Source organism: Achroia grisella, unplaced genomic scaffold (assembly GCF_030625045.1).
Source record: "Achroia grisella isolate CSIRO2021 unplaced genomic scaffold, CSIRO_AGI_Agris_v1 utg841, whole genome shotgun sequence".
In the NCBI taxonomy this organism is placed as follows: domain Eukaryota; kingdom Metazoa; phylum Arthropoda; class Insecta; order Lepidoptera; family Pyralidae; genus Achroia; species Achroia grisella.
Window position 1 is genome coordinate 1,953,054 of NW_026713039.1, and position 12,339 is coordinate 1,965,392.

A 12,339-nucleotide genomic window follows, 5' to 3' on the forward strand; every position below is an offset into this window, starting at 1 on the left:
ATCATAAAATTTACTATTTGTTTCATTACAATCAGTTTATAAACAAAAAAATACGCGCATGTATAGATTTACTAGTAATAACTAAGTTTCATTTTACAATACCACATATCAATTGTAAGATTTCGAAAATTACAAGATTGTAAAAACTAGATATATTGTTTTCCTTACATTTGTTTCCATTACTGATATATATAACCTCAAAATTAATCATCACCAGTTCCATTGGCACCACTGATCACTGTTCACCTCTGATCAACAGTCACTATGCTTTTATCTGATCACAGCTAACATTGTTCACTTCTGATCATGATATTACTTAATATATCACTAACATAGTATTTCTTCACTTTTGATCACACATTCACTGTTCATTTATGATCAAATTTTTATCCAACCGTCGCATATATACATGAACAGCATTACGGATATCACGTTATCATGTAACACCCGTGATACCAGTCATGCGTTAACCATACTTGAGGACTAAGATGTCATGTCCGCATCTTGTAGAATACAAGAACTCACCTTCACAGCTTGAAAAACAAGCTGCTTGGCGGCTCAAATAGCTGAGACAGAGGTACCCACGCAAACATCTTCATACACTGCGGATCGTGTAACACTTAACTTTAATCACTTCTGATCACAGGCCTAGCACTGTTCACTGTTGATGATGTAATTACTTAATCATTTCTGAGCACTGTTCACTTGTGAAGTACACTAACCGAACAAGTTCTTCAAGTCATGCTCGTACATCGCTATGACCAGCATTATGCCGATGCCGCTGGCCAGTCCCATGAGCTGCAGGATGCACTGGCAGAGAGTACCTTCATTGCTGTGGGACGTGCTTAACTCTGGCATCTGCAATGTAATTTTTTTTTTAATTAGTAGTTTGCTTAACATAATTTATTTATTTCTTGTATGCTATTTCATCGCAAGAAGAACGAGAAAGAAATTTACGTGTTGTTCTTTTAAATAATTGTTGTAACTTTATATTTTTAGAATCAAATGTGTGAATACAAACTAGAAAGAAACAAGGAAGTGGTACAAGGTGTAAGTGAGTGACCGTGGTGATACGAGAGAGGAACACAACTGACCATGTCAGCGTAAGTGAGGGTGGTGATACGAGAGAGGGATACAACTGACCATGTCAGTATAAGTGATGGTGGTGATACGAGGGAGACAACTGACCATGTCAGTATAAGCGACGGTGGTGTTACGAGGGAGACAAATGACCATGTCAGTGTAAATGAGAGTGGTGATACGAAAGAGGGACACAACTGATGTCAGTGTAAGTGATGGTGATGATACGAGAGAGGGATACAACTGACCATGTCGACGAGTGCGATGTAGAGGAAGGTCCCGGCCGCCACCGCGAACAGCCAGCGCGTGGCTGCGGGCGTGTCCCCGGCCAGCACGCCGCACACCATGCCGGCCAGGCACAGCGCCGACGACAGCACGTTATAACACACCGCGCGCTTCACAGACATGCCAGCCTTCAGTAGCACCGCGAAATCTCCTGCCACACAATACAAATATACATACATATAATAATAATATGCACTGACAATATAATGTTGTAACAGACAGTCCGTCTTACGGACGTTACCGCTTTGAGTAGCACCTCAAAATCTTTTATAACACTACACTTATATTATACCCTAACAATATAACTTTGTAACACACGGGCGGTGTGTGATATTGTCAGCGTATCTACATACAGCAGTCTTACAGACATGCTCTTTTTCAGTAGCACCGTAAAGTCTCCTGCCGCACAAAACAAATACAAGTGAAAACATCTGTAACGTCTTTAATACATACCTATAAAACAACTAAACAAATAGTAGCAAATGTTTGCACCGTGCGAGAAATCAAACTCGTCTATCATCGTCAACTTGTATCCGTCAACTCATATATCATTAGTTGTACGTACGTCCAGCTACGTACGCTACGTGTAAAGGTAAAATTTTAAGGCGTGAATCTTTTATACGGAGAAGATGCAGACAAAAACTACATGGGCCGCATGTCGGTGGACCACAAACGACTTAAAATTGCTATTATACACAATTGCGCACACTGTACGCATGAATGAATGTGTCGTGTAAAATTCAAATTAAAAAGTAATTTATTCATGTAGGACAATTTAGCCCCTTATGAACATAAATTTTTTAATTTATAATTTTTTCCCTACCTACAGTTCAGTATATAGATTCAATTAGAATAGAATAGAATAGAAAATCATTTATTCAAATAAACTTACATTGAAGCACTTTTGAATAGTCATCACATTTTTTTTAATCTACCGCTCATTCGGAAAGCTGTTTCATCACAAGAAGAACGAGCAAGAAACTTGTGTGTTGCTCTTTTAAATAATTTTATTCTTATTTTACAATTTAAGTTTAAGTGTGTGAATACAAACTACCGATTGGCACTAATTCATTAAAAATCATAATCATTGAGAAGAACTGGCAAGAAATACAATTAAATTTCTTTTATTTTTTTTAAACCAGTTTATTTACATAGGTGTTTATGTCTAACATTATATGAAAATCAGATCGGAGTCCTTTTTAAAACAAATTAGTCAACTCACCCAATTCATGTGGTAACTCGTGGCAGAGTACTGCAATAGCCGTAGAGAAGCCCCCGGCTAAATTTGATGCGAATGCTGCGCCTGAAAGCGATTTTTTTATACATACAAATAAAAAAAATTAAGTATACATACATTCATATGCACTTAGTGAAAAGCTGCTTATCTTGAAGTACTTACCAACATTTCAGATTAACAGCTTTGCACCAAATGTATATGAAAGTATAGAGAGAAATCAAGAGAAATTATTTTAAAAATGTATGTTGTGGACCTATTTTGAAGGAACTTTCATTTACAGATATTTCTTTTTTTCAAGTGGCTCCACTGAAAATCAGCGCTGTAGTGATACGCTACGGCACCAGCAGAGTGGAAGCCTTTTCAGCATAGCGAAATATTAGTTTTTAAGTTTTCTTTTTTTACTCTGTACTATGATGCTGAATAAATGATTATTATTATTAGATACCTAATGTTATAAAGAATAACTTAGACTACTTTCATATTAGAAATTAAAAATGAAAAATTTTAAATGTTTGTACAGTGCAAAGAATAGAACCCGCGAACGTCGAAAGGCGGTATGCTAAACCTCTAGACAACCGGGCCATCATTTTGTTCTTGTAACACGTGTTCCATTTTACACATTTTAAAACTGTATAGTACATACCTATGGCCATTCCGTCGGTGAAGTTGTGAAGTCCATCGCCCATGATGACCATCCACGCTACGGACGACATGGAAGATGGGGGAGCGTGCACGTGACCGTGCGCGTGCGAATGACCGTGGTGCGCTCGAGAGTGTTCCCTGCAAACGATACATTTCAAATCATCACTATCATCATCATCACTATCATCATCATCACTATCATCATCATCACTATCATCATCATCACTATCATCATCACCATCATCAGTCACCACTATCATCATCATAATTATTAATATGCTGTTCATGTATACAGGCGACGATTATTACTTACTATCAGGTTGCCTGTCAACTTGCTTGTAATGGCATACAAGCTAACAGAATTATTAAGATAGTTATATAAAAAATCAGCATCATCAACATCATCATCATCATTCTTATCATCAACACTTAATCCTGACGAAAGTTAGCTTTATAAGCTGTGCTTTGATTTGAAGCGTGAGATATGGTAGTAACTTTTTTTTACTATTTCAGTTACCAAATTTTTAAAGAGCAAGAGCTCCACATTTTTATATGTATGTCATCTATGGACAGAGGTGACATATAAAAATTTGATGCATAATATGGTAGTAACTTCTTTTTTTACTATTTCAGGTCATAGGTGACCTATAAAGAATACAGTTCAATAATCTCCTTTTCGAAGTCAGTTAAAAATTGGCTGCATTCAGAACGCCATACAGTTTTCCTACATTATACATTATAAATTTTGCAGCGATATTTATAGTCATTTTTATGGGCATTAAGATCCCACGTTGGGCGCCAGTAGCATCAATAAAACTTACATAATGCGATATAAAATGCCATTGGACGGTATAACTGTTTAGCTTGATGGTCGCGAGTTCGATTCCTTGCACGATACTAACATTTATATTCAGCACAATTATTGTTTATATCGGTCTGGGTGGTTTCTATGGATATTATGTATGTATTTAGAAAAAAAAGTATTCATATCAGTTGTCTATTACCCACAACACAAGCTCTACTTATCCTGGGACAAGATGTTAGGAGTGGAATTGGAAAAAACAAAATCGATTTTTATTTCGGCGCAACAATAGATACCGTCATGACTACCGGAAGGGGTAGTCAGAGGTGTTTTTTTTTTTAATTTTCTCAATAATCTACGTCGTTGTAAACACATTTCGCGTATATTTGAATCGACATGGCAGAGACAAGCTTACCGACGTCTCTCGGATTCATTTTTGTCTTGATATCGTAATATTCATTGTAGAGTCAGTCAGAAATATATGACTGCTAACTGTTGCGGCGCTGATATTTTAATAGTATTAATCATCGGATACTGCTATGAACGGGACCATAGGCAGTACATAATGCTCTATGATACCCAATGCATTTTCATTAGTCACATTTGAATTACTAGTATCTATGAATAGAATTGTTACTCACCTCAATATAACAGTGTAACTATCGCCATCCTTCAAATCTTTAGCGCCTTCTTCCTTATGCTTGATATTATTCATCTCAACAACCGCTGGAGTTGGTTCAGCTTTCAACAACCAATCTTTAGCTGTTGGTTCACTTTCTTTCGCCTCTGAATTGAGAGCATTCGACGAGACAACACTCACAGAATTATTATGATTCTTCGCTTTAGGACTTGGCGGTATCTGGCCATCTCTTAAATGATGATCGTCATGCGTATCCGTGTCGATTTCATCATAACAATACGGATATCCGGAATATTTGTGTTTGCACGTCATCGTTGTGGGGTCTCCCTTGTCATCTCGTTTGAAGATCTTCATTAGAGAGTTCGAGGTTGAATTCGTTATTGGTGCTTTAGAGCCGCCTGAACACCCACCTGTCGTATCATCCTTCAATACTCGCACTCTTGACGGCAATTTGTCGTCTTCCAACTTCTGTCTTCGTTTCCTCCACTCTACTACAACTGTTAGGCCTTTTTCCATGAAATAGAAGAATACCACACCCAACATAGCTGCTAAGCCTTTCCACATGCCATCATCATGTGAATGAACTGCTAATGCAGAATCGTCATGCTCAATTGGACTCATTGCATGAGGCATTAGATGCAATAATGCATCACCACATAACGTACCGACTGCTAATGCAACTAGGAATTGTAATAGGTGGTTGTAGTAGGTCTTATGCATGATAGGTATCACGGCTACTCCCAGTAGACCACAAGCACTAATGGCTGCTATACTTAATGAAGAATATAACCAAACAGCGTACATATTCTTGCCGTCTGCTTCGTCTGCATGCTTTAATTCTCTACCATCTACCCTTCTGCTGGGTAGATTCTTTTCTTTAACACACCCTAATTGTTCTATAGACGTGTTCGCGAGTTTTTGGTATAAAAGTATAGGGCATATGGTTTGTAGAGTGTCTTTTGATAAGACTTGGTCTGTGTTGTGATCATCGTGTGCGTGTTCATGATCATGATCGTGGGGTTTTAACCTTGTGTTCACTGTTGTGATGAGCTCAGCACTGCTGACACACTGGAATTGAAAATGTTGTGTAAATTATAATTATAAAACAACTGCATATTATCTTCAGGAGGGCAATGGTGTCTGAGATACAAGCTTAGCCTAGTTTAAACACTACTTTTACTTTACTACGATTATAAAATCGGCAGCAATGTCTGTAAGTTATATTCCAGTTACTGATTAAGAAATTTATGTTCAAAGGTAATTTTAGTTTTTTAAATACTCACTAAATGACTGTTATAAATTTTATTAATTTTAAAATTTTTATTAATGTTTAAAATTAAATGACCAAACAGGACAATTACCAATTTGCATCAGATGAAATAAAATTATAGAATAAAACTTCCTTTTTTTTAAGTAACATTCACGACTCAAATTTAATTATCATAGATAAAAAAAGAATCACTTACATTAATAACATCCTGTTTAGCACCAACTTGACCGATATAACCTATATTGTCTGTGGTTTCAGATCCTCCTTCTATCAGCTTATGTAAGTCTAACTTATCCAACATCCTGTTGAACCCTGTCAAATTCATGGTCATGCTCTGAGCATCACCGTACAGTCTGAAAATCTGCTCTACGTAATACGTATTAGGGTTTGAATTCTTCAATTCTCTTTTTGATCTGTCTCGATGTCGAATCTTTTGGAGTTTCTGATGATATCTAGCTTTTGAATCTATTCTTCTTTTTTCTTCTAAATCGACTATAGTGTGTTCCGCGTCTATGCTTGGATCGTAGGTTAGGATCCCATTATTTTGTATGTCTATGTGTGAGCCACATGTATGAGCCGCACAGAGCAGGCAGAACATACATACAGTTACTAAATGTCGCGACATTTTGATCTTAAACTAGTTAGACTTATGTTTAACTATGTTCCATCCGGTGGACCGTTCTGTGCGATGATGTCTTGCTTAACCTGCGGACAAAAAATGAAATACTGTTATCACTTCCGGTTTTTCGCAAGCAATTGGGCACAAAATGGCGCCCTATTAAAATTTCTAAAATATAAGTAGCTTAAGTTACTTCTTATAACACAAGCTCCCTGCGAATGGAAATCCCGTCGAAATCAATCCAACAGTTTCAAACATTAGCAACAAACAGACAGATAACAATTTTTTTAATGAATTTTGTTGATGTAAGTACCGTAGTTTCATCAAGTTAGCTCGGGACTAGATAGCGCTGTGTTAATTGTAAGAGATATTATTAATATTATTATTTGATTAAATTATTTAAGCATCATTTTAAACAAATCTGAGCAAAAGAGGAGACATCTATAAAAGACATATCATCCATCACCTCCGATCGGTTCCCCGTCCAATTCAAACGGGGATCGAAATTACTATGGCCTGAGCCGAGGTTCGAACCCCTAGCGGTACCCTAAGACTTTATGCTCCACTTTTTGGTCATTCTTCTTGTGATGAGTTTGCGCTCCGAATGAGTGGTAGAATAAAAAATATGACCATTCAAAAGTGCTTGTACTGAGTTTATTTGAATAAAGAATATTTCTATTTCTAAAGACAGTACCGTGTAAAATCATCTTGTTTCGCCTATGATTTCAATGTCTTGTAAAGATAACTAGCTTATCTAATGGGCTATTAAGTGATAATTACAAGGCTGTAACGACAATGTGGGTACACCTGTACATACAGCGTCGGTGTTGCGAATTGTATTATAGATACGGATGTCACGAGTTTAGGAGTCTACAAGACATACAGGCAGATAGGTTATATGGATGATATTTATTTTTTTCGGACTACACTAATGCTGTTGTCCGCAGCTGGCCTTTACAGCTTCACCGGACGATAATGGGCGAGTGCAGATGGTACTTCAAACCAAAGAAAGGACTTATAGAACGGCTGAAGGCTAACTCCCGCCTGACGGATATGACTTTAGTCTGAGGCCACCGCTAGGGGTTCGGACCTCGGTTTAAAAACAGTATCATTTTCGAGTTTACGTCGTCGTCGAAAAGACTATTTCTTCGTATAAACAACTGATAAATGTAAACAAACGAAAATCTCGTTTACCAATTGTTAAAAATCGCCCTTTTAATATTATTTCAATAGTATAGTTTAATAATAATAATCTCAGGACAATTCACACAGCTTATGGAGCGGCTGAAGGCCAACTCCCGCCTGACGGATATGACTTTAGTCTGAGGGCACCGCTAGAGGTTCGATCCTGTTTGAAATGAACGGCAAATCGGAGAGGACTGACGTAAGAGATTTTATGCTACTATTCCGCAGTGATTTACGTCACATCCTTCTCATCTTTTAATATCATTTAAATTATCATATCCTCATATATTATCATTTAAATTGTACACATTGCTCTGAAGATGGGCCCAAATATATGCAACACAGTTTTTTTATGTAGTTGTTTTACGTTTAACATGTTATTGGTTTGAATAAATTCTTTAAGCCTGCGATCTGTGATGACGCTATACGTCATAAATATATGGTATAGCCAAGTTTGAACTCACGATCTTTTGGGTGTAAGTCGGGTAGTGATCCACCACGTCAATGTCCACGACGCTTTATACTCCACTTTTTGTTAGTTCATATTTGTATGAACGCTGACCTTGTTCTAAATATCTATGGTCTATTGGAGACGTATTAACGGATATGTTCCACTACATGCCGAGCAATAGATCCCCTTTAAAAAGAATTTCGAGAGAAATCACTATAGCTATTGCGCCGCGAGAGGCATACTATTTTTCACCGCGACAATCCTATAACGACAAGACGGTTTAAGACCCTACAGTTCTCGCTCCGTCGCTACCTCTCTCTGACATAAACACACGACACCGTCCTCGGCAACGAGGACGTCGGCCCTAACCACAACCTTAATGTCAGAGTCGTTAATTCTTAGTGTATGGGCTAACTGGCCTGATTTTACGCTCATCCTATCATCAACTGGTGCCCTGCTAGTGTACCTTTAGCGCTGGCGGATGCATCTGACGGCGCCGAGGCGTCTATACCGGCACATCTCTCCTATTGATTCTTTTCCCGTTCCATAGAGAATCGAAATTATAATGGTCGAGTAAAAAGAAGGATGAATTGAAATAGATCGTAAGATAAAATTCTTTATTCAAATAAACTTTCAATAGTCATCACCTATTTTTTTTAATCTACCTCTCGTTCGAAAAGCTGTTTCATCACAAAAAGAATGAACAGGAATCTTGCGTGTTGCTCTTTTTAATATTATTTTTTAAATAGAATAGAATAGAAATTCCTTTAATCAAATAAATTTACATTGAAACACTTTTAAATAGTAATTCTTTTAATCTACCGCTTATTCGGAAAGCTGTCTCATCACAAGAAGAACGAGCAAGAAACTTACATGTTGCTCTTTTTAATAATTTGTTTGTAGCTTTACATTATTAAGCTGTATTGTCTGAATACAAACTACCAGTTGTAAGTGGAATGGATTGGTCTCGTAGGCTCAATCCGTCACGGTCGAACTGTCGCCGATGACCAATCGATTCGACTCGACGCTGATTGTAATCGGTAAATCCGACTCGATGTTTGTGTGAATTACTGTATCGATTGTTCTATTCATTTATTTATTATTTAAGAGCGACGCTTTTGTCGGAGTTCTTGGCACTTTCCATGATCTACCATTATACTCTTTAAACGTTGATACGACACGACTCCAATTTTGTTTTTAATTTGATCGATCTTGGTGTTCCTCTCCCCTCTTTCCTTCTATCTTTCCCTCAATAATAACTTTCATAAATTCATCGTGCCGTATCAAGTGTCCTAAGATTTTCCATTCTTCTATTACGTTACCAATATTATTGAGACAGTTCACTTATCTTCTGACCTGAATCTATCACCTTAACTGGTGGTTTTTTATGTTTTTATTTGTACTCCGATGGTAGCAATCAAGCATCAACCATCTGATGGTAAACGCTTACCGTAGCTTATAGATGCCTGAAACACTAGGGGTGTTACGTGCTTGCCGACCCATAAGAAACCATAAACCAACCTATCTTAAAAGTGCTTAATGAAGCATATTTCAATTAAGGATTTTCTATTCTATTCTAAGAACCATCTCGTTTCACGTCAGTTTATAAAACCTATTAAAAATCTATCCATTCTTTAGAAGATACAATGCAGATATCCACCCCTCTTTTTGCGTCGAAGGTTAAAAATGAAGATTCATAATTGTTTCGGACTATACTAATGCTGTTGGCCGCAGCTGCCCTCTACAGCTTCATCGGACGATAGGGGCGAGTGCAGATGACTCTCCAAACCAAAGAAGAAGAAAAACATTTATTGACAACCATTATTGATAGGGGAGAAATGAGATTGTTAGTAATGTGGACTAATGAACCCATTACTAGCAATGTACCATGTCAGGTTGACCTCCACGCGGATTCTCCTGGAAACCATTGTGATAAATTCTTGGTGAATTTGTCACGATGGGCTAACTGACCTGACCTCATTTCATCTTACCATCCTCCACTGGAGCCCCGCCAGCGTAAAACGTTAGCGCAGGCGGGTGCACCATTCCATTATCATCCACAAAAAAAAAAACCATTACTGATATAAAAATACATTTACACATTTGACAAAGGTAGATTTTACATATGTATCTATATACCTATGCACACACACACATATACATATATACATATACATACACAAAGAAAGGACTTATGGAGCAGCTGAAGGTCAACTCCCATCTGATGTACACAACTTAGTCTGAAGACACCGCTAGGGGTTCGAACTTCGGCTCAGGCCGTCGTAATTTCGATCCCCGTTTGAATTGGACGGGGGATCGATCGAAGGGGAGATTCACAATGAAATCTTGTATATTTACACGCAGGTGTCTAGTTCAGGGGGCCATTTCAATATGACGTAGTAGGCCATAACCTTGTGCTGTGACGTCACAGTCCCGCACGTGCTCACCTGCCCCCCTACCATGAAATTACAAACGATACAAAAAAATCTGTAATTTTTTTATGGATGATGGAATGTTTCACCCGCCTGCGTTAACGGTTTACGCTGGCGGGGCACCAGTGGAGGATGATAAGATGAACATATGTCAGGTCAGTTACCACATCGTGATTTTCACCAGGAATTTATCACTATGGTTTCCAGAGGGAACCGCGAGGTCAATCTGACATTTGCTAGCAATGGGGTCATCAATCCACATTACTATCAAACCCCCCCCCCCCCCTCACTCCTCTCATAAAACACTACCATATATTTATCTTTATTCAAAATAAACGTCTATACGAGATTTGTGCCCTAAATTTAGGCCCCACGTTTCGTGGTAGGGCCTCTATTAATTTATTAAACAGTAACGATCGCACGCGACTTCGTAACAGTTTTAGATCATCATTGTTTTATGTAATTGAATTGTTAAACAAGATGGTAGATGGTAACCGTCGTCTATACATGAACAGTACTACGGACATCACGTTATCATTTAATGTGTGTGATACAATTGATACACTCGTGATACAATTGATGTGTTGATGTTACACCTCATCATACAATTTTTTTTGTAATTGTTGCAATGATTGAGTTTTTTTTGTTTGTTTAATGTATGTTTTAGTTTTTTTAACATCTACTGAATAAATATCATTTCTTTTCATATTATAAATGCAAAAGTTTGTGGGTATAGATATATGTTACTCTGTCACGCAAAAACTACTAAACGGATTTTGATGAAACTTTACAACAATATAGCTTATACGTCAGAAAAATACACGTTCCTCTTGAATCACTCTATTATTGAATCTGTGGCGTAATTTTAAAGATCTAAACGTACAGAAAGTGAGAGTGTCTTTGTTTTATACTGTGCAAAGATATTTTGATTTTGTTCATGTCTCGTCTGCATTGGTGCAATACTTACATACTAATAATATAAATGCAAATGTAACTCGGTCTGTCTGTCTGTCTCGCTTTCGCACCAGAACTACTAAACCGATTAAAATTAAATGTGGTACATAAAATAGTTTAGTCTCTGAGAAAGGATATAGGCTACTTTTTAAACGGTTGTAAGGGATTGTAAGACAGATAAAATATTGTATGGAAGTATCGTCATTTTAAAGTTAGAAGCTTGAAAACTTGTTTTGTAATATCTTGATTAAATATAAATAAATATGACATTCAAAGTTACAATGACAGGATGAAAGTTTGTATGGAAATTCGTCATTTTTGAAGCTAGATGGATGAATTTTTTTTTACTTTATTGGGTGAAAATCTAATCCAAAAAAAAATTTCATCGTTTCATCATTTCATCGAAGCTAGAACAATGAAGAGTCTGGGTTTTTTAAGGTTAGATTATTGAATATATTTTTCTTTATTTAGTCAAGATCACTATTCCAAGCGGACGAAATCACGGGCACAGCTAGTAGTGTTGTAAATAAATAAAAATACCCCGGGTGCACCCATATATACCTAATAGTGTCGACCCTAGTTGATCTAAATATAGATGTGCAAGGTTTTCCGCAGCCTTATACGATTTGCCCTTTGCCTAAAAAACTTGACCTTCGTAACTAGAAAGGAGACGTCGGCACCACTGCGTCTATGGTACCACCACTAGCATGCGGACATGACGGTATGTGGTACTAGTACCGTG

General features: G+C 37.3%; 1 protein-coding gene across 2 annotated transcripts in view; it reads right to left on the bottom strand.

Annotated features, from left to right (window-relative positions):
* Window positions 1–534: 534 nt before the first annotated feature.
* The window catches only part of LOC131852279 (zinc transporter foi), a 48,260-nt gene continuing 36,455 nt past the window's right edge, over window positions 535–12,339 (bottom strand). For both annotated transcript variants that reach the window (XM_059202939.1, XM_059202940.1), the window contains exons 2-7: window positions 6,153–6,661; window positions 4,688–5,754; window positions 3,246–3,382; window positions 2,588–2,668; window positions 1,329–1,516; window positions 535–858 (exon numbers count right to left, since the gene is read on the bottom strand). In XM_059202939.1, coding sequence (XP_059058922.1) covers window positions 718–858; window positions 1,329–1,516; window positions 2,588–2,668; window positions 3,246–3,382; window positions 4,688–5,754; window positions 6,153–6,581 — 2,043 coding nt within the window. In that variant the 5' untranslated portion in view covers window positions 6,582–6,661 and the 3' untranslated portion in view covers window positions 535–717. The remainder of the gene's footprint in view (window positions 859–1,328; window positions 1,517–2,587; window positions 2,669–3,245; window positions 3,383–4,687; window positions 5,755–6,152; window positions 6,662–12,339) is intronic.